At 35.1% G+C, this 24,538-nt stretch overlaps 1 protein-coding gene across 1 annotated transcript in view; it reads left to right on the forward strand.

The window, feature by feature from the left end:
• BckdhA (Branched chain keto acid dehydrogenase E1 subunit alpha) overlaps positions 1 to 24,538 on the forward strand; it is a 120,632-nt gene that overhangs the window by 64,973 nt on the left and 31,121 nt on the right. Inside the window, exons 5-6 of the mRNA XM_090398675.1 lie at positions 496 to 640; positions 13,963 to 14,024. Coding sequence (XP_090254801.1) covers positions 496 to 640; positions 13,963 to 14,024 — 207 coding nt within the window. The remainder of the gene's footprint in view (positions 1 to 495; positions 641 to 13,962; positions 14,025 to 24,538) is intronic.

Below are 24,538 nucleotides of genomic sequence, written 5' to 3' on the forward strand. Positions count from 1 at the left end.
GGAGGAAAATTGTAGATAGGAAGTTAGTAATGATATAATTTTTTCATGTAGTACTATAATATCCTGTACACCCCTTGTGGGTACATGGCAGGAATTTGATGATGATGATGAGGTATCAATTTTTTTGAATGTTATAGGTTCTCAGCAGGAGTTCAGATTGGGAGTGCATGTTCCTTTCCCTTCTGTGCCCAGAGGTTATGTTTTTTCTGTTTATTGATTATGATGTCATTTGCTAGGAAATTCAGTTTGCTGTTGTAAAGGTTTTGAGCTTTTACTGTTTGTTATAGTCAGTGTTGTTTTATGGAACTTAAGCCAAAACTTTTAGTTCATTGTAGTGCATCATTTCATTATGGTGGCATTTGCTATAGAGTGTATGTACGTGCTGTATATTTATGTGCACTTTTAGTAAATAGTTGGTAGATGTAGATTTCATAAATACATATTTGGTAATAACATAGAAGTAAATTTTGGATTTCTTTAATATCTTTTTTTAAGCTGTTGGTGCTGCATATGCATTTAAGAGGCAGCAGAATGGATTATGTATTATATGTTACTTTGGAGAGGGAGCTTCCAGTGAGGGAGATTCTCATGCTGCTATGAATTTTGCTGCCACTCTCAGCTGTCCCATCATTTTCTTTTGGTGAGTTAGTCATGTTCTATATTCAGAAAAATTTGGATTTCTTTGAATCATTATAATTTGAAGAATTAAAACCTGAAAAATATTCTGTACTTTGATTTCAATGCTCCAATGTTTATATATAGGATTAGATTGTGTACATCTCAACAACTTTGTAGCATAAAGTTGTTAGTATACAACCTTTTAACTATAGACGTTCAGTGTAATAGATTTATGGAACAACTACTCTTTGAAATAAAAACTTCAATATCGAAGTTATTTTTATTCAAATAGTAGTTGTATCCACAAGTTTGTTATAATGAATGCTACACACTGTTCATTCACATTGAAAGAAATCAAGAGTTGAGCATGAAGACAGTATGATCTTATTGTCAAGTGACAAATGGTCTTCCAAAGCCCTATCATATTAGGTTAGATTGCAACTTCACTTCTTCACAAATACTAAAGGATGAATTTTATGTTGGTATCATATTTGATATCATTGGTATAATTTTTGATAACATAAATGAAATGTAAATTTCATTCACAATAAACATGTGTTCTTAGATTTTTATAAAATTAAATATATAAATTACATTATGCTTTAGTATTATTTTTCTATGCTCGAAACTCTCCATAGTACTTTGCAAACAAAAGGTAAAAAAATAGAATAAATGAGTTAAGGATGTGTACATCACAGTCTTTAGATTGCATAGCAGTAACTAAAAATCTTGCTAATTAATAAAAAATAATAATCTAAAATAAATAAAAAAAACAAGTTTTTTCTTAACCTGATAAAAAGTTAATTTTTTTATGTCACTCCTACCCATGAAAGATTTTAAACCTATAGTATCTTAGTACTGTCTATCTGTGAGCTAAGGATTTTTATTGTAATTGTTATTTTTTTATTTTTTTTCAATTCGTGCTGCTGTATATATGCACCCTAAAGAGGTGTACAGAATACTATTTTGCAGGACTCCTGCAAACATGTACTGGATTTATTTAAGAGTATAATATCATCTGTATAAACATCTGAGTTAAATGTACAGTTTTGATATTAGGTTTAACTCTTTGCCTGTCCTGTGCAAGATATATGATAGTGTTAACCTTAGATGCTCGTGACCATCACGTGCTACACAAGCATCTGAGGTCAGAGCTGTGCATCATATATGATGCATAGGACAGGCAAAGGATTAATGCCACTTTTCTTCATAATGTGACCATATAGATTATGAATAAGAGAGGAGATAGTTTGCACCCTTATCTCACACCTGAATTTTCATCAGTCCTTTTTCCTATACTTTCTTCATTTCTAACTATTGATTTATATATATCAATAGTATCAATATATCAATTTATACAGACTGTGTTGTATCATTCAATATCTCATTTACACTGTATAATTGTAGTGTTTCAAACTATTCTCTTGCACCTTATCATATGCCTTTTCCTGATCTACATTAGCTTAGACGTCCTTACTATGTTTTCATGATTTTTGCAGCTATTTGACTTAAAGTGAAAATCTGATCCTAATAATCTGTTTCTCTAGAACTGAGTTTTTTTTTCAAGCTTTCCTTCTACAATTTTTCTTAACATTTTCTCAAATATGCTTGCATAAATATTACCAGGAACACTCAGTATGGAAATTCCTCTGTAATTTTCACATTCAGTTTTATTTTCCTTTTTATATGTGGGTACTATGAGAGCTCTACTCTATTCATCTGGAATTCAACCCTCTGACCATGTCTGGTCCAAATTATTTTTTTTTTTTTTTTACATAGTTCAGAAACCCCACTCTAGAGACCAAACACGTTCAAGCCAATTCAAGCCTCCAGTAAATAAGATATTGGTCTCTTCACCAACTAATGAAGTTCATCTCTTACCTCGGGGCAATCGTAAATATTAAGTCCATGGTGAGATTTGAATCCCCATCCTGTTGGTTGGAGAGTAGATATGTTAACCACTTGGCCAATCAGACTGGCAAGTTATACTGTTATAAATGTTTATAACATCCCCTCCTCCCCAAAAATAATTCATTCATTATGGTAAACATCTACTATTGTGTTTGAGTAATAATTGAAGATGAAAGAAATTTAATAACTTGACATTTCATCTCACACTAAAACCCTTCACATCAAGGTCATCATTCAGAGTGCACACACACACACACACACACACACACACACACACACACACACACACAAGCAAGTGTACTAGATCTTATCATGGCAGTCTACAGAATTATGGATTCTGCCAACAGGTGACTCTTGCCTAACACGATAGGAGAAAAAAAAATAATAATTACATAAATAGTTAACTGGTTGAGATTCACTTAATTACTTACAGATCACTTAAGGTGACTGAGGACATTCTGATTTCAAGAGTAATGGAATTTTGTTACATTTAGTTGTCATCTGTTTCTGGTTTAATGATGGTACAATTCTTTAGCTGTGTTGGTCTAGAGTGTTTTTGTTGCTTACATGAATTGAGAGCTGTTGTTAAGGATGTGGTCTTCACTGTAGTTGCCTGATATTTTTGAATTGACTTTTGGTAAAATAAACTTAACTATAAACTGCCGGCCTGGTTGGCCGAGTGGTTAGCATATCCACTCTCCAACCAAAAGGCTGCAGTTTCGAATCCCACCGTGGGCATGGATGTTTTTAATTGTCTGTGAAAATACTTGTGGGTGGTAGATGGCATTGGTGTAGTTGCAGTTCATTGTAGTTGGTGGATTGAGTGGTGGAGACAGAGAGTTGTAGAGTAGGTGCCTCCCTCGATGAGTTTGGGACTCCCTGGAAGTGTCACATAATAATAAATAAATTAAAATCCACTGTTAAAAATCATAGATCAAAGTTGAATGCCAGGTTGTGGTTGGGGCAGAGGTGCTGATGAATGCATGCTGTCCATATTAGAGTATGCCTTTGGACAGTTATTTTTGTTGAGGTTTGGGTGGTTGATAAAGTCCCATAGTGTTTGTTAAAATAACCTTCTTTAAAATTCCTTAAGTAGGCATTCATGTAATGGTACAAAATAAAGATAAAGATACCAAGAATTGATGAAATACTACAGTTGAAAAGGTATCTAGAATTGGATGACTTTCCAATGAAAGATGTTTTGTTACTGAAATACTGAGCAAGTAAAAAGATCTGATTTTACATATTTAATAAATCTTATCTATCGTTTGCATTTTTTTTTTTTTTTTTTTGTATTGGCATTATATGACTTGTTTCACCTGTGCATATTTCACCTAACGATAAGTTAATTGTGCACTTAATTTGATACCTCTTTCTCCAAGGTAGACAGAGCAGAAAGAATATCCTTGGAGGAGCTGAATAAACTTTTTAATTTTGTACAGAAATTGAAAGTGGTATTGAGATTTTAAGTGTTTGTGAAGCATTTTGGCATTCTGCTTATTCAGATATACCCTTTATGTAAAGGATAACTGTGACTTGATTTTTTTTCTTTTTTTTTTAGGTATATTTTTGGTGAGGTGTCTTTTTTTTTTAAATAATAATTATTTATAGATCTTTGGTTAATTATTAAGAGATAAGAAAAATGAAATAAGGCTCTCATGGACTGTGTTATTGTTGATTACAATATGTTCATGCTTGTTCAGGAAATAAGTATACAGGGGATTTGAAATATGAAGTGATTACCATTTAATTTTGAAACAGCATAAAAATGAATTTCATATCTCAAAGAAAAATATATACAAAAGTTTTAAAAAGAATTAAAGTCGAAGACCTTTCAGAAGTAGACTTAATAGTCTACCTCTACACTATTATACTTATACTATTATTATTATTATTATTAGAAATATTATTCAATAAAAAAATTAAAGCATTTGAAAATGAGAACCCAATGTTGGAAACTCAGTGTCAGACTGAAGAAAATTTAACTCAAAAAAAAAAAAGTTAAAAGCACAGTCGTGGAGAAGAAGAAAGTAGATTAAAAGTTCCTAGCAAGTAAATCAGCATGTGCTTTGAGAGAATATACAGGAAAAGCAGTGTGTAAAAGTAGCTAAACAAGTTCATGAGAAAACTGTGGTAAGAAAATAGGAGGCAAATAATGGAAAGGGGACAAAATTTTCTCTAGCCTCTTGAAAAAAAATTTAGAAATTTCAATTAACATAAAACTGATCAGAGATAATAAAGATGAAAAAAAAATTGAAGATAAACATGTTCTAGATGTCTGGTTTAATTACATTGCAATATTGTTAAGTGAAACAAGTGACATAATGGTGGTAAAAATATTCAAGAGGAATGTAATCAGGAGTGCATAAAACCTGAAATGTGAGAAAGCAACAGGAGTAGATGATATTTGACCAGAAATGCTCAAATATGGAAGTATAAAATTTCAGAATGCCTGGTCAGAGGGTTGAATTCCAGATTATTGGAATAAAGCTCTCAAAGTACCCATTTATAAAAGAAGGAAATAAAACTGCATATGAGAACTGCAGATGGCTCTCTGAATGATACCAGCAGGTTGTGTATGATGGAGCAGTGTCTCAGAAAATTAAGGTAACAAGTGCCGTACCACATGGTTATGTTCTTGGGCCCCTGCTGTTTAATTTGTTTGTAAAAGATATATCATGTGGACTGAGTGGGGATCCTTAGTTGTTTGTTGATGATGCAAAGTTAGGAAGAATTATAAGTAGCACGCTGATGTTAATTCTCTTCAGGAAGATTTGAGTAGACTTTTTACTTGAACAAAGGCGTGATGTTTTAGTTTTAATATCAATAAGTGCAAGGTTGCATTTTGGAGTGCAGAAATATAAGGCTATGTACCATATTGATGGTGCCATACTGCATGGATGAGATTAGAGATCTGGGAGTGATGGTTGACAGTAGGCTGAAGTTTCGAGGGCATATTGCTAGTGTAGCAAAGGCAGCACATCGTAGTTCTGCTATGATAAGCAGTACACTAACATGAGATAAGGAAGTGGTTGTGCTATTTTATAGGTCAGACCACACTTGGACTATTGTGCTCAAATCTGGTCACCTGGTTTGCTGTGCAATGTGGAGACATAGGAGAGGATCCAGAGGTGAGTGACTAAGATAATATCAGTGATATGATAGAGACATTTAAGTTAGTGAGAGGATTTTATCAGATTAATCCAGATGAGATTATAAAAAGAGTAGAAGGCAAGAGGGGAAAAACCAGAGGTCATCGTTGAAGGTTATGCAGGAGTGTGGTGAAGAGGGGTATGAGGAGTAGATATTTTACATGGAAAACTGTCAGTGAATGGAACGCATTACCAAAATGTGTTTGTTGATGCAAGAAGTGATAAGGATTTTAAGATTCAGTATGATAAATATGTTGTCAGTTGAAAGAACCTCCCACGATGAGTTAGCCTACTCCATGAAGGGTGCAATAATAATAATATATTAAACTGAGCAAAACATTCTTAATTTTATTTACAAAGTTTTGCATGATTTTTACATGCCATCTGTTGAAAAATATGTGCCAACTTGATGAGTGATGCCACCAGTTTCTTAGTTGTGTAATAATTTCCTTTTGCTAATAATCTGAAGTGACATGTGTTTGTGATTTTTGAAAGTCCATAAATTCTTGGGAAATGGAAATAATGTGGTGATAATGTTTTATATTCGAAGGCCAAGAGATGACCAGTTTAAGTAGTTTGATGGTTTCTTTTTTAATGTGATTAGTTAGTTGAATTATATTTAACCAGTTGGTGAGTAGTAATTAAGGCTGTCAGTTTATTCAACTGTTGTCTGAAGTGGCATGATATTTTTGTGTATTTTTGGAAGGCTATAAATTCTTGGGGAGTAGAAATAATGTGCTGTTAATTTTTTTTGTGATATCTGAAGGCAAAGAGGTTACCAGTATAGTAACTTGATGGTTTCCTTTTTAATGTGATTAGTTGGGTGTATTGCTGTTGTCAGAAACTAATAGGTTCATTTTTTACAGGTAAGCTCTTCAATTGTGAATTCTCCAGCCACCTACCCCAGAATAACAGGACTCTAGGTAATTAACCCAAGTGAATCTCAACCAATTAGCTATTAATGTAATGCTTGAGTATGTTTTTTTTTATCCCACCAGAGGTCAGGGTTAGTGGTTGGCTAAATCAGGAATTCCATACTTTGTCATAGTGAGATAGAGGAACACAATATAGCTTGTGTTTGTGAGCGTGTCTATATATACATGAATGGTATAGCTTGTGTGTGTGTGTGTGTGTGTGTGTGTGTGTGTGTGTGTGTACATGAATTCCAACAATAATAATTTTTATAATATGTATTTCTGTATTCTTACCAGTTTCCTGTGACTGTTGTTTAGCTACTTTTATAGGTACCTTACTTCTCTTACATTTTCTTTGTATTTTCACAAGGTACCTGCTGACTCGTTTGCTGCATTCTTTTGGTTTCTTCTTCTTTTCCAGGATTACGTCTTTTAACTTCTTTGAATCCACCACGAAATTCCAATTTTTCTGTCTTGGAAGTATACGAGGTGGTCTGAAAAGTTCTTGGCCTAACAATGAAAAAAAATAAATTATAATTTCAAAATTATTTTCATTTTTCAACATAATCTCTCTTAAGACTAATACATTTATTCTAGCGATGCTCCAATGCCATTATCCCTTCCCTGTAGCAGTTCTCAGTAAGATCTGCAAAATACCCCTCTACAGCTGCAATCACCTCTTGATTCGAAGAAAAAATGCTGACCAGCGAGAAAGAGTTTTAGTTTTGGGAAGAGATAGAAGTCAGAGGAAGAAAAATCTGGGGAATAGGGTGGATGTTCCAACAATTCATAGTGCAGTCCCTTCATTTTTCCATTGCCAAAACACCTTTGTGGGCAGGTGCATTGTCCTGATGAAAGATGATTTTTTTCCTTCTGCAAAACAGATCTTTTCTCGTGAATTCATCTAGTCTGGTTAAAAGATCAGAATAATATTCCCCGGTTATTGTTTTACCCTTTTCAAGATAATTAATAAACAAAATGCCTTTAGCATCCCAAAACATCGATGCCTTGACCTTTCCTTCTGACGGAACCGACTTTGTCTTCTGTGGCGCTGAACAACCAGCTTCTGTTCACTGTTTTGACTGCCGTTTGGATTCTGGTGTGTAATGGTGAATCCAAGTTTCATCCATAGTAATAAATCAATGCACAAAATCAGTTTTATTCTTGTTAAAACTCTCTAAGCACTGTTCAGAGATTTTCATGCGATTGCGTTTTTGATCTGCTGTGAGCATGCGCGGCAGCCATCTTGCACAAAGCTTTTTCATTTGCAATTCTTCATGCAAAATACATCCTACATCTTTTGAAATGCCTATAGTCTCAGCAATTTCATGCACTTTGACTCGCCGGTCATCCACTTTTTGGACATCCTTCACATGGATCATCTTCAAGGCTGGTACGGCCATGTTTAAACTTGGCAACCCTGAAAATTGCCAAGCTGAAAATTGGAATTTCGAGTGGCCAAATTTTTTTAATTTTTTTATTTAGTTAGCGACGTCCATGCGATAACGCGTGATCGGCTGTTCGGTGAGAACTCTCATCACTCGATATCATTCGTTGCCAAGCTGAAAATTGGAATTTCGTGTGGTGGCCAAATTTTTAAAATTTTTTTATTTAGTTACCAACATCCACGCGCTAATGCGTGATCGGCCGCTTGGTGAGAACTCGCATCACGCGATATCGCTTGATTGACAATGAACATGTTAATTGTCAAAAATGAAAGAGAAGAGTGCCCATAAACTTTTATGAACTTTGAATGAATTTTTTGGCATTAAACCTTCTTTTCCAAAGAATTTTATAACCACATGATACTCAATTTTATCCATTTCAAGGGATTCAGACAGCTGTATAAAACAAACTACTTGATAAAATGACTTGCAATTTCAGCAAGTACAGCTGTCATGGATGCTTATGACAGCTGTACCAACTTAGAAAAAAAAAATCATGGCAATAGTGTTGCCATCTATCGTCGAGGCTGAGAACGTTTCAAACCACTTTCGTATGCCTCCCTGCTGAATCATTTGTCTGCTTCAGATTTTGCCACTTGTGTCCCATGCATGTTTTTTATTTCAAACTCTTATTTTTTTTTCTCCAGTATTATTTGTATATGTGAACATGTCTGAAAGCTGCTTGTCTTTGGTATTTTTTGAAACTTTAGTATATATTTTTCTTCAGTGTGATATTCATTTTTATCCTGATGAAAACTAAATGGTGATCTCTTCCTATTTCAACCTTCATGTATGTTTAACCAGTGTGAAGATATCACTATCAGTAATAAAGGAATATCTTTGGACTGAGAACTTAGCAAAGAACGCTTCCCTATTTGTCAATAATGTATTAGCTCATAGTTTAGGTAGCTTAGATAGTTTACATTTTTGCCCTTGAACATTATCTCATTGATTTAACTAGCAAATCGACATGTAATCACAAACTTTTAAGATAAGCTGATGTTTGAACAATGCTTCATAGAGAATGCAAACTGATATCAAGAAATTTCTGGAAGAGTTATGTGTTAGATACTATGCATGGTGTTGTAAAGCAAGGGAGAATGTGAATTAGAAATCATTTGCAGTATGTGTTCCCAACGTTGAAGTTCAATCCCACCAAACAATAACAAAAAAGACACTGAAGAAGAGGCACATCTTGGAGCAAATCGCAGCCTGAGGTGACAGAGAAACATTCAAGTGCTCATTTAGGAATTGATTTTCATATTTAGCCATATTATTTGTTTATCCTGAATGAGAAGTGAACCCACAATGGGCAAAAATTGATTCTTTATTAAAACAGAATGTGACTTGCTCCTCCACACCTTCAGAAGAATGTCAAGAATAACCCTGTCTCCACATCAGACATCCAGAATTTTTTTGTTTGTTACCTGCTGACAACTACATCAATGGAGTGAGAAAGTTCCCTGGCTCTCTCGCTCCAAAATTAAGTGAGAATAACTCTGACCTCTCATGCAATTACAAAACTCTCTTATAGGGATCCCCTTATCTGTTTCACTGAAAGTTTTCATCAAGTTTGAACTGTTTCCATAGATTGTTTTGTTTTAGAACCAGTTTGCCAGAATTTTTTTTTTCCCATTTCATTTTAATATAATTTTTATTCTTTATTATTGCTATAATCATCATGATCAGTTTCCTGATATGTGTGCCCTTATGGATTTTCTCCAAATTAGTCTGTTAGTTATCAGCACTCCAATGTTGTCTTATCTAATATTTTGGTCTACTAGAGCACTTCTGACTGAATCAATCTATCTAGATCTTGGTATTCCTCTGGATCTTTTTCTTGCCATCTCAGCATCAAACACCTGTTTTGCTAACCTTTCCTCTCCCATTTCTGTTTAAATGACCATACAGACCATCATAGGTTAGCTGTGCTCACACATTCCTGGATGCTGAAAATATCAAGTTCCATCCTATTAATGTAGTCCATCCCTTCACTAGATTTGTAACCATGCTTATTGTTATTTGTATCACTGTCATGTCTACATATCCTAACTCAACTTACACATACATTCTCAGCATTCCTCCCAAGATGATCTCGTTTCCTTTTTACCTTTCATTTATATTTTCTGAAATGTTCATAACATCACACTCTGTCAAAAAAAAAATTTAATTTAAAAATTCATTGTAATGATTTTGATATAACCACAATTTAACTATAAAAGCTAAGTTATTTTTTTCTTTCTACTAGTTTTCTATTCACTATGACATACTTCATCAGGAATAAAGTTACTTTTCAGTTTGAAAACATATAGTAGCAAACTGATATTAAATTATTATTATTGTCTCCATGGAGTTCAGTAAGTTCAAAAGACAGCATATATAGCATACTGAATCTTAAAATCCTTAACACTCCTTACATTAATTACGCATTCTGGTAATATATTCCATTCATTGGCAATTCTCCATGTAAAAAATTTACTCCTCACACCCCTCTTCACCACATTCGTACATAACTTTCAGGGATGACCTCTGGTTCTTTTCCTCTCACCTTCTACTCTTTTTATAATCCCATCTGGATTAATCTGATAAAATCCTCTCATTAACTTAAATGTCTCTATCATATCACCTCTTTTCCTCCTATTCACCAAACTCTGCAATCCACATTTCTTCAACCTCTCTCCTTAGCCAGCATTTCAAAGTTCTGATATGTCTTAGTCACTCATCTGGACTTTATCCAATGTTTACCCATCACTGAAAACAAGATGACCAAATTTGAGCACAGTAGTCCAAGCGTGGTGTGTCCGGTGCTTTATACAGTGGCACAAGAGTACTTCTTGTCATAGCAGCACTATGATGTGCAGTCTTTGCAACACTTGCAATATACCCTCTAAACTTCAGTCTACTCAGCGTCACTCTGAAAGTCCTAATCTCATCCACCTACTGCAGTATGGTACCATCAGTATAGTACATAGTCTTATAGTTCTGCACTCCAAAATTCATCACCTTGCACTTATTGATATTAAAACTACAACCCTCACTCATTTGTCAAAGTCAAAAGGCTATTCAAATTTTCCTGAAAGGAAATGATGTCAGCAGTGCTACTTATAATTCTCCCCAATGTTGCATCATCTGCAAACAACTGAAGATCCCCAGTCAGTCCACATGATAGATATATATTTACAAACAAATTAACAGGAGACCCAAGAACAGAACACTGGTTACCCTTCTTTTTTTCTGAGACGCTGCTCCTCATACACAACTTGATGGTATTGCTCAGAGAGCCAATCTGTGATCCATCTAATCAAAATGCTGTCTATTCCCATCCTCTGCAGCTTGTATACCAGTTTATCATGTGGGTAATCTATCAAACTTTTTGCAAAGTCCAAGAAACACACCGGTTACCCTATCATAAAATTCAAGTAAATTTCGAAAACAGAACCTACATTTTACAAATCCATGCTGATCATCATAAAGAATGGTATGTCCATCAACCCAATCCTGTATTCTATTCCTAACCAATGTCTCCAACACCTTAACTACAACAATTGTAACTATGAATATTGTGAATATAACTATACATATACAGATTGGTCTATAATTGGAAACTTCTGTCTAGAACCATGCTTGTGGAGTGGTACTATTTTGCCTTCTTTCCACTCTTTAGGAATCCTACCCACTTGCAAGACTTTCATTAAGTAACCAGGTTAAGGGTATAAACTGTTGACACATTCCTTAAGAATATGTAGTGATGTCATTCATTCCCACAGCCTTATTAACATTGAACCCAATCAACACCTGATACACCTCTGATTCTTTCACTTCCAGTTCTCCTAATACTTGCCTCCCTTCTGTATATTGCATCACATCATTTACATCAGTATGATAGACACTGATAAAGTGTGCATTCAATAATTCCACTATATCCTTTACACTGCTATTTCTGCTGCCATGACTTTCCACTAGTGTCAACCTGCCATATTTATTTTTTCTCCTCTTGCTTGCCATACAGTGGAAAAATTCCCTTGAGTTAACCTTTGCCTGACCAGCCAATCTCCTATCTTGTACCACCTCCATAGCATTTTCTTTTCCAGCACAGCTTACTTGATTTCATGTTCATCCATTTCACTCCTACTCTATTTACTTGCTTAACTCTTGGTATATTGTTATACTTTGCTTGTGTCAGATACTGCCTTGTGAATTTCCTATGATCACCAGCTTTATGCTTCTGCATATATCCATTTTTGGCAGTAACCTCTTCTTGTTTCACCACTTCCCAAATTACCTCATGATCACTCTCACCAACTAGTGGCAGTGTCAGTAGCTCATTAACAACCACATCTTGTCAGATTATCATCAACTCCAAACATTAAAGCATCTAGTTGCTTCACTCACATGCTGCTTAAGATATTTATCTCTCAGAAACTCAAGAAACTCACTCTTCTTGTTCCCATACACTATCACCTCCTTCCATTCTATATTCCTGTAATTAAAGTCCCCCATCAGGATCACCTTCTTTTTACCTGCCCAAATAATTTGCCTAAACATTTTGCGATCAGTATTCTCTACATTCCCTGGCCTATAAAGCATCCTGTCATCAACTTCACACCCACACAGATTCAAAATCTGTGCATGCACTGTCAGCTCCCCCCCCCCCCCATCAACAAGAAATTCATTGTGTATATTGCATTGAGATGTCACACACACACACCATTGTTAATCTGTGCTATGTAGTATTTTTCATAATCCTAGTTCCATTAATTTAAGTATGTTGTATAGGAAACCACATTGTTTTAGGATAAGGACTTAGTTTTTATTGCATTGTGTTGGACATTTTCGAGGCTTCTTTAAGCTTGTGAATATAACTATTACATTCAGTATACAGCATTCTCGTTAGTTCCCAAATCACCTGATTTTTTCTTTGTAGTATGCAACCAGAGCTAATTTCTGTTCTGGTCCTCAATTCCTTTTTTCTGAATATACTCTACCTGTTCTTTCATGCAAATTTCTCCCAAACATCTTGTTTATGTGATGTAACACATGCCACATGGAAAATATTTTATAACCACATGGTTTCTTGAGAGGCAGATGAGGTTTGATATCATGGAGATTTTTTTCTTGGGTGTGAAGGCAACTTTGAAGTTGTACTGTTTTAATATACTAGCTATTTTATATGTGATATCCTTAATATATGGTAAAGCAACTGTACCTTGTAACTTGCATGTCTGCAGGACATTTGGTTGTTTTTATAAAATATTAATAGGTTTCAGACTTAGTAAAATCTATTTCATGTTTCCTTTTTTTTTTTTTTTTTGTCACTAGTGGATATTGTTTTTAAGGGGTTTTATGACCTCTCTCTGGGCAGGGTGATTGTGAGAAGTGCAATGTAAATATCTACAATGTTGGATTTTTTTTCTGTTTCTGGGGGGGGACACTTTACAATTTACTCTGATACATACTCAGTTAGTAAAACATTATCAATAATTCTGTAACATTAGACAATGATAAATTAATATATTGTATTTGTTGCATATTTATAATATTTGAAATGTAGGTAATTCATAGATAATTTGTTATATGTATTACTCTGAATTTACTAATCTAGATAATGTCATTCCTAGTTTTAAAAAAAAAGCATTCTTTTCATTTTAATGCTTATTGAACGCTCATTAAAATGAACATGCTCATGATAAACTTTAGAAAATAAAATAGAACATACTAACTAACATATCAAGCAAAAATATAGATATATTGATTCAAATAATGGAAATAGTGTTACTTTATTTATGCAATTTTTTTGGATTATTCATGCTTCAGTATCATGAATAATTGAATACACTGAATTTATATATAATATTAGCTGCTGCAATTGCAGAATATTTGCATTTCAGGTTGTAGCAAGTCTGATATATTTTCTTCTTACAGCAGAAATAATGGCTATGCAATATCAACACCAACTCATGAACAGTATAAAGGAGATGGAATTGGTATGTATATGCATACATATATAAATGCATCATTTTTAGCATTCACAGGACTAGTTCTTTAATGTTGAATTAATATGTAGATTATACGTATATGTACACAGAAACACAAAACTATAAAAAAACATTCACACATAACTATTGTTAAAGTCTTTATTTTGCATACTTATTAACATCACTACTCATTTCCAGGTGATACAACTATATATTTGTCTTTAAAATGAGAGACAGCATTTTTATTCATTAATGATTGATGATTCTTATTTGGCATGTTAGTGTGTTAGCAGTGACATACTGCAAATGTCCTGATTATAGCACTGCAGTTTCATTCCCAGATTATTCAAAGAATGTTGATTGCATTTGCAGTCAGTGTTCTATTGTAAGTTATATATATATATGTAGAAAGTATTTTACCTTGGGTAAATAAATGTTAAAAATACCAAGCAATTTTAAACCTGGTTTTACTCCATTTCCCAAGTAAGCAAACAGACAAATAAGTCAAGTTTGCGCCTGCAAGTGATGCAAGTCTAGCTGATCCTACAGATAGTGCAAGACCAAGGCAACTCGTGGTAAAAGTGGCATAAGCTCTGATCACTAATCTTAATATTTACCCTTAATGCCAAAACACATCTCCAAGAAGGGGATGTATGATGTTTTGTATTAAAGGCAAGGGGCCACTACCCAGACCGGTTTCGACCTTTATTGAGGTCTCATCAGTGGGAGCCAGGCTAGAAATACTAAGATTTAGTAATACAGAGCTTATAAGTATTTTACCAGAACCAGTTACTATAAGGTGTTTTAACCTTATTAAATAAAAATCTCTGGAGGAGATATAAATGTAGAAAGTATTTTACCTTGGGTAAATAAATGTTAAAAATACCAAGCAATTTTAAACCTGGTTTTAAATGGAGTAATACCAGGTTTAAAATTGCTTGGCTGCAAAATGCTGCATATGCAGCCGCTAACAATACTAGGAGTTCCCTTTTCTGAGTCGCTAGCTTTACCAGTTACAAAATTACAGGAAATAAGTACGGAAAGGATAAGTCTATTCAAACCGACCTTTTTCTCCTTTTATGGCAGAGCCACAGTGATAAAAACAATCATTACCCCAATGCTCATGCACACAGTCAATATCACAGGCATCACATTGCTACAAGAAAACCAATTATCCAAAAAACTCTTAGATTTCTTCTGGAATGAAAAAAAACATGAGGTTAAAAAACAATACCTGCAACTAAAACATGAAGAAGGGGGGGTACGCTCTGCCTGATCTCAAAAGCTTGCTTTATGCAAACACATTCAAAACCGTACGGAAGGCCTTAAACTCAAACCACATTTCAGGCCTCCTAATTAGATATTTATAGGACTTTTCCTCCCCCTCTTTGGAACCACGGACTATGCTGGACCCCGTGCAAGGGTTTGTACCCAAGTGGTACCGCACACTAGTAAAATCACTTACAGTACTTAGAGACGAAGGAACAGAAATCCTCACACACAAATCCAATGCAGTATACTGGGATTTCTTCCAACTCTCCAGGCGTGATACACCAAACCTCGGGAAAAACAATGAAATTCTCTTTAAAAACATCAAGAATAGCTGGGGACAGCCTTTTCATCGGGATCTGGCCTGGCGAATAGCTTATGGACGGCTCCCGGTGAAACAGGTTGAATCTAGGTACGTACCCAGTCCATGCAATCCCTTTTGTGATGTCTGCCGGGGCGTGGAAACGGTGGAGCATTTTTTTTATTTTTGCTCACCAGCCCAACGCGTCTGGCAAAGACTGAGCACAGCACTGGGAATCCCAATGCTATCACTAGAAGAGGTCATACACCTGCAATTCCCGCCACCAGTCAACAAGACCCAAAAATTCGCCATATTTTTAATTAACGTCTTAAAGTATCACATCTGGAAGGTACGGAAAAAATCCCAGGTACAGGACGCAAATTTAATGTACGCAAGAATAAGGAAAGGTTTCTTTTTTTACCTACCTAAATTTCTTGCGCAAGAGAGACATCTACTAGGAGACTTTAAATTTGGGAACAAATACTGCAAACCACCGAAAATATGCTTTCTTATACAGGGACGCATCAAGCCCTGTATATTTCTTTAGTATCTCCAAAACTCCACCTAACTCTCCCTAGGAAAAGTAACAACCACTCTGTTCTTCCTCGCCACAAAGCTTTCGCTGGCACAGTTTCCTTTACTCCAAATAAGGGGGGTAGATCTGAGAACCCGGGCTGCGAAGGCTTACTGCGAGGCGGTGCTGCTCCTTGTGAGTGGCATCTCCCAGGTCAGTCTTCTACCCCATTCTAAGTCCCAGTGGTACCAGGTCTGTAAGTTCCTTATTTTGTTCCCTTTCAGTTCAACTGACCGGACCTTAAGTCCTTTAAATTTTATGTAATTTAAAAAAAAAAAAATGAAAAAAAATGTTCTAACTGAAAATACTGTTTTCAAAACAGGTCAATGGATCTCCTTCATAGATAACTGACAAAATTATTAAGGATAAATTTATAAGTGAACTTTAGTCAAAATTTTTATGTTAAATTTTCTTTTTTTTTGAACAGATAAATTGAGAATTTGTGTCACAGACCAATTAGCCATATAAGGCTAAACAGGTTGACTGAGGCCTCCTTTACCTCCTACTATCCTACTCTATCTTTCATTATTCTCCTCTCTTACTGTTTGCTGACCCTCAGCATGCTTTATTCTCCAAAGGCCTATGATGAGAGACATGAACTCTCATTCTACCTCAATAAAGGTCGAAACCGGTCTGGGTAGTGGCCCCTTGCCTTTAATACAAAAACATCATACATCCCCCTTCTTGGAGATGTGTTTTGGCATTAAGGGTAAATATTAAGATTAGTGATCAGAGCTTATGCCACCTTTACCACGAGTTGCCTTGGTCTTGCACTACCTGTAGGATCAGCTAGACTTGCATCACTTGCAGGCGCAAACTTGACTTGTTTGTCTGTTTGCTTACTTGGGAAATGGAGTAAAACCAGGTTTAAAATTGCTTGGTATTTTTAACATATATATATATATATATATATATATATATATATATATATATATATATTATTATTTTTTTTCCCCCCAAAACAGTGAAATCCAATAGAAACCACACTCTTTGTTATTGCAAGTTTTTCTGAAACTAAATATTTTTATTTGTGTTGTTCAGGCTTTTGCATAAATTGGAGAATATGTGATTGGAATACAGACTCTTGACTTGAATGAGTCAATGGTTGATAGATACATATCAAAAAGTGGTATACAGTGGGTGTGAATCAGCCAGATTTAAGGTGACCGGTGGTGTACCTGAGAGTTCAGTCCTTGTGCTATTGTTGTTCAGTCTAAACATTAATAACATTACGGAGGATCTAACAGGAGTTGTGCAATTGTTGGCCAATGATGTGAAGATAGGCAGGGCAATCAGGGATGCTACTGATATTCAGCACTTACAAAATGATTCGAATAGGCTGGAAATTTGGGCAAACAGAAATGGCTGTCAGTTTAATGTTAGTAAGTGTAAAGTTATGCACTTTGGCATGATGAGATTTCCAGCATCATATTATATTAGTGGGATTATGCTACAAGAAACTGATGAGGCAAGGGATCTTGGCGTATTGGTAGATAGGAATTTCTTTGAAGTCACATAGCAAAAGTTACAAATACAACTCAGAGGATAATTGCAATGTTGAAGTGAACCTTGACAAGGATAAGGAAGTCATTTTGCCTCTTTATAAGGCCTTGATAAGACCACACCTGGATTGTTGTGTGCAGATTTGGTCCCCTGGGTTCTAAGAGGATAAAGAAGCTTGGGAAAGAGTGCAAAGAAGTTACAAAGTTTATATCCAGATTATGGAATTTAGATTATGAGGACAGATTCTGGTAAACAGGAGAAAGTGGAGTGATATGAGGTCTATAAATTTTTGAATGGGTGTTATAGGATATCTGATGAAATTTTTCGTTATATGGAAGGTGAGGAGAGAACAAGGGGCATCAAAGAAGTTAAGTTTGTCCACAGTCAAGAAGGGGGTAAGTGCTAGGTTTTTCTCTTACAAAACACTGAATGAGTAAGTGGAATACTTTGCATTTAGGGTTAGTGGGTGCATCTGGTGTGAATGAATTTAAGGGAAGATATAACATCTGGTTTGGGTGATTTATAAGCTCTCTCAATGAGTCCTTGACTCCCTAATAATAATAATGATTATTATTTTGCATATGAAAAGATATGGGAAAACAAGAAGTATCAAATGACTTTCAATGAGAGATGTTCAGGATGCCATGATAGTTCTACATAATGAAGTTTATTATTATTATGAGCTTCTTACCAACAATTTTCTTCCAAATTAATCATATATTTGTTATCACAAATATCCTCAGATCTCCCATTTCAGTTCTAACTATTTAACTAGATCTTCATGTTCCTCTGGGTTTTTTTTTCCTGGCATCAAAGACATCTTTTGCTAACCTCTCATCTTCCATCATCTGTTTAAATGACTGTACCACCTTACACTAACTCTGCTCACATGTTCTTGAATGTTTATGATGTCAAATTCCTTTCAAATATCTTCAGTTTTAATATGATTCTGTCATCTATTCCTCTAATTTTTTGTAGAACCATCATATCTACATAATGGAACATACCAGAAAATTACAATTAAAGAACCATTTTCAAAAAGTTTAATATGACAACAGACAGTCAGTCAGTTATTTTAAAAAAATAAATAAAAATTACAATAACACAATAATCAAGAATTTGCATAAAAAGGATAATATTTCATATAAAGGGCATAACTGAAGTCCATCAGATCTGTTTAAGTGCAGTTGGTGTAGAAAGGTCTCACAACTCTATATAAGTGCTCTATAATGAATCTGCTTATGTAATGTGTAAAAGCTTAGTTTTCTTCCAAAAAAACTATATGTTTAGTTGAGAGAGCATGTTCTTTTTAGGCCAGAGTGTTCAAGTTCATGGTACCAGATGTAAGATTTATGTTCATGACAGATGACTGCAGATCTGCCAGACTGTCCAAAGTAAGATGAAACACAGGAGCATGGGATCTGGTAGAGTGGAGAAAGCTTGTTTTTAGGTGAAGAAAGGAAAGTAGAAATCTTTCTGACAAGATGAAAGGATACTGCAATATTAACAAGTTTTAGAATCTTAGCTATATGTTCAGAAATTCTTTTAATATAGGGGGAATAGAATTCAAGCGATATCTTCATGAGATCTAGAGGCTGGTTGTCTAAAGCTGTTAAAGCCTTTCTTAATAACAGATTCATTAAAGCCATTTTCATAAAAACAGATTTGATATAATTCAATCCTTGTTGTAAAAGATCTTCAGCGCAACAGATATTACGAGGTAACAGGGTTTTAATAGTTACAATCTTTTGACTAAGACGACGATGAGACGCTTCTTTTCTAGAAACAGAAAATTGTAAACTACCATCTGGTTTATGAAGAATTAAAATATCTAAAAAAGCTATTTGATTGTTTTTTTTTTCTTCTTCTAAAGTAAACTGAATTCTTGGATGAATCATATTTATTTTTGAAATGAATAGTTTTAAATCTGATGATGAACCTTTCCATATTGTAATTATATCATCTACATATCTGTAGATTTAGGAGAAATGTCTTTAAGAAGACGATCCTCAAAATGCCCCATGTAGCAATCTGTAAGGGTAGGAGAGATAAGACTACCTATGGCTGTTTCTTCAGCTTGTTGGTATAATTTGTCTTGTACACTGAAATAACCACAATGATCACAAAGTCAAAACGTTTGGCAGAGAAGATAAGGAATGCTAATTTCTTGTATGTTCTTTAAGTGGTTAAGTGTTAAGTTTAAGTTTCTTATATGTTCTTTTTTTTAAGATTTTTGTTAATTTTTCCGAATTGCCATGGATATATGGAATGGTGATAGATTTTTGTGCAGGCTCTGTTCTGGAGGGGGGGGGGTAGGATTTATTAAAATATTTTTTAGATCTGACAGGAATCGTAGTTGTTGGCTAAGAAAGTGTCAAGAATGCAGCCAAGTTCAGTGGTTAGGGCACTGTTATAAGGCCTAATTAATTTTGCTAGTTATTTATTATTATTATTTTTTTTTTTTTGGTGGGGTGACTGTTGCTGCTAATCCATCAGGCTATCATGTAATCAAAATGTCTAGGAAGGGAGACTGCTTTCTTTTTCTAAGGTGAACTGGAAGCTGGGATGGTTATCATCATCATCATCAAATTCCTGCCATGTACCCTCAAGGGGTGTACAGGATATGACAGTACTACATGAAAAATTTACATCATTCCTAACTTCCTATCTACAATTTTCCTCCAAATCAGTCTGTTACTTGTCAAGACTCCGACATTATCAGATCTTATATTTCTATCATCTAAGGCACTTTGTACCGTATCAATCCACCTATATCTTGGTCTTCCTCTAGGTCATTTTCCTGCCAACCTGGCAGAGAACACTTGTTTTGCTAATCTTTCCTCTCCCATTCTATTTAAGTGACCATACCATCTGAGATTAGCTCTGCTAACGCATTCCTGGATGCTGACAATGTCAAGTTCTTTCCTAATATCCTCATTTTTAATATGATATTGCCATTGATGCCATCTGTTCACGCCTCTAATCTTTCTCAGGGCTCTCATATCTGCGGTCTCTAGTCTTTGGTCAAGTGTTTTACTTCTGACCCAGCTCTCAGATCCATAAGTTAAAACTGGTTTGAACACTGTCTTGTATACAGCTAATTTAGTGTTCCGACTAAATTCTCTCTTATTCCATATGAATTTATTCAATTGACTTCCCACCATACCAGCTTTGCTGATTCTGTTGTCTATTTCTATATTTAATTTACCATCTTCAGTAAAAATCGTGCCTAAGTAACTGAAATGTTTTACTTGTTCCACAGGTTCTCCATTGACAACACAGTTGACATTTTCAATGATTCTGCCTATTTTCATTGTCTTTGTCTTTTTATTGTTGACCTTCATACCATATCTATTACAACAGCAATTGAATTTAGTCAGAGAATCTTGCAGGCTTGTAGCGGATTTATTTAGAAGTATAACATCATCCGCATAAAGCAAAGAGCTGACATTGACATCTCCAATTTTGATATCAGGTTTAATACCACTTTCCTTCATAATGTGATCCATATAGATAATGAATAACAGAGGGGATAATGTACATCCTTGTCTCACACCAGATTTAACATTAAACCATCTTCCTGTACTTCCTTCAATTCTAACTGCTGACTTACAACTCAAATAAAGATTAAGTATTGCTTGATATAATGCCCCATTGACACCATATAACTGCAGCATATTGAATAGCTTCTCTCTTGGCATCTTGTCATATGCCTTTTCCAAATCGACAAAACTTAAATACAGATCTTTATTATATTCCCCTGCTTTCTCGACTATTTGTCGTAAAGTGAAGATCTGATCCTGACAGTCTCTGTTTGGCCTGAATCCAGCTTGTTCTTCACCAAGCTTTTCTTCCACAATTCTTCTCAACCGTTTCTCAAGTATACTTGCATAGATCTTGCCAGGAACACTCAGTAGGGAAATACATCTGTAATTCTCACATTCAGTTTTATTTCCCTTTTTATATATGGGTACTATGAGAGCTCTACTCCAATCATCAGGAATTCGTCCCTCTGTCCAGGCTTTCTGAACTATGCAGTGCAGCCACTGTAAGACTTTTATACCACCATACTTCAGCATTTCTGGTCGAATATCATCTACTCCTGCTACCTCTCCACATTTCAAGCCTTTGATGGTTTTTTCTACTTCAAGTATGGATATGTATTCCTTACTGTATGCCTGGTCAGTGTTTTTTATCACTGTGCTGTCATCAGTGATATCCTTGAAGTATGGAGTAATTACTTTTTCAAAGTAATTACTCCATACTTCAAGGATATTTTTTTCTCCTGTTTTGATGTCACCTTTATCATCTCTAACTCCTTTTACAGCACTCTTTCCTCCATTCCTAAGCTTCTTCAACAACCTCCAGAATATTTTGCCACCTTCTTGATATTTATTTTCTATATTCTTGCCAAAGTCCTCCCATGACTTTTGTTTAGCTAGTTTTACACACTGTTTAGCTTTCTTACATTTGTCTCTGTATTCTGTAAGAGTAAAAGCTGACTTATTTGCCAGGAACTTTTGATATGCTTTCTTCTTTTCCTTCACTGCCTCTTTAACTTCCTGTGTCCACCAGGGAGTTCTGATTTTTTTATCCTTGCACACAACCTCACCACATGCCTCTCTGGCAGAATCAATCAATGTTTTCTTCAGAGTTTGCCATTGAATCTCCAAGGTTTGATTCCTGTTCTCAAACTCTTTCATTTTCTTTTCAATAATCTTTCTGTATTTTAGTCCACAGTTAACATCTGAGAGCTGCTCAACTTTTATTCACTTTAAAACTTTCTTACATGTTATTCTTTTCAATATGAAATTCAATTTTATCCTGCTAAAGACTAAATAGTGATCACTTCCAATTTCAAATCCTCTGTACACCCTGGTGTCCTGCACTAAGGAGAAAACATCACTATCAACAATAACATAGTCAATGAGACTTTTCTTATTCCTAGCCTCTTCTCTCCATGGGAATTTGTGCACATTTTTATGTTGGAACATGGTGTTAGTAATAACCAGTCCATGTCCTGAGCAGAAATCCAACAAGTATTTTCCATTACTATTAGCTTTGCTCTTTTCTCCAAATTTTCCCAAAATATTTTTATGTCTCACAATCATTTCCTACTCTGCCATTTAGATCTCCAACAAGGACTAACTTTTCCTTTTTCATTGTGTCAGTTGCTTTTTCTAAAGCATCAAAAAATTCCAACACTTCTACCTTAGTAGAACCTTCTGTGGGACCATATCACAAATAAGTCTCATTGTCCAGTTCCCCATTCTCATATTTGCCCACATTACTCTACTTGAGACTGACTGCCATTCAAGAAGATTAGCCTCATATTTTGTGTTGAATACTATGGCTACTCCTTCTTTTCCTTGATTGTCATTGCCTGAATATAACATTTTGTATTTATTGCTCAGAAAGATCTCACCAGTTTTGGTCTTTTTTGTTTCAGTCACCCCTATTATGTCGATCTGGTACTTATCTAATTCCTCAGCTAGCTCCATTTTTTGCCATTCAGGCTTCTTAAGTTGATAGGTACCAGTCTTTAACTCTGGTGATGTTGAGTTGGGGTTTGTTTTCAGATTTGTTCCAGTAGCTGACTTTTCGCTGTTCGCCCTGGTTCCCTGGCGAAAACAACGGGGGCCTTGTTTAACCGGGCGATGCCCCAGCCGGCATGAAATTTTGTCATGTTGTACCATCATTTTTTTATTTTGGTTTAACCAATAAGAATACAATTTGGTCGGCTAAATCCCAAATTGCCAGCCCATCCTCGTTCGTTCAGTATCAAAGTAGATACCCAACAGGGTGCACCACGAGAAGGTGAGGATTGGACATTAGGTCAGAAGCCCTAGTCAGTTCTCCGCATTCCTTTAAAGGCTATGTGGAGGTCTCCTCTCAGTTATACAGCTTTGACTCTTATGCACCCCAGCTGGGATGGCGATTGTTTAAATGTGTTAAGAAAATGTTGAGCATCCAGATGTGTGACCAAATGGAGAACACTTCATTTACGTAACATAGCTAGACTTTGGGTTTATGTGAAGCAGAGTTTAAGGCTTTATCTTTGAAGACCTCAATGAAATAGTTTACCAGGAAGGGGAGGGAGAGCCCATGGTGTCCTCTCTATTTGCTTGCAGAACTTTCCTTGCCAATCAAAATAGTCCAAGTTCATGGTCAACTGAAACATAGGGAGGAAAGACGGTTAGATAAGGTCTAAGATGTCTTTAAGTGGGAAATTAATGAACAGAGAAGAGACATTAAAACTGACTATTATTTCTGTTTTGGAGTATTAGGTTTTCTATACTGGCTTTGAAGTGTGTTGAATTTTTTATGTGTGAAGGTGTGTTGCCAGTATATTGTGAAAATACTTTGGCTAATTTGTATGTGGGTGAGTCAGTGCCATCCACAATGGGGCATAATGGCACATTTTGTTTATGGATTTTTTTGTGGAGAAAAAAGGTCACCTCTTGACCTATGATCTCCATAGGTCAAGAGGTGACCTGTTTAAAGAGCAGCATGAGAAGTGTTCTGATCTGACTATTGGTGGGATCATAATCTAAAGGGAGTGTAATCTTTAATCCTTTCAGGACAGAAGGACTTATGAAGTAATACAAAGTTTTTAGGTATTAAAATGATTTTATTAGATATCTATTTAACATAAAATATCATCATTATGTAGGAAAAAATCGTAGCTTTTATAGAATTTCATGGGACACATGTGTCCCAATGGATGTAAAAGGTTGCAAATAAATTAAAATTACTAACATTTATGTATTGACTTCAGCTACATTTTACTAAACATAACAGTGCATAAATCAACAAAAACAACAATGGACATAAAAAAGATAAACATTATAATTGTAATTAATTAAAAATGAGCAA

Source organism: Typopeltis vanoorti, chromosome 10, assembly GCF_054136105.1.
Source record: "Typopeltis vanoorti isolate ZY-2024b chromosome 10, IOZ_Tvanoo_1.0, whole genome shotgun sequence".
Classification (NCBI taxonomy): domain Eukaryota; kingdom Metazoa; phylum Arthropoda; class Arachnida; order Uropygi; family Thelyphonidae; genus Typopeltis; species Typopeltis vanoorti.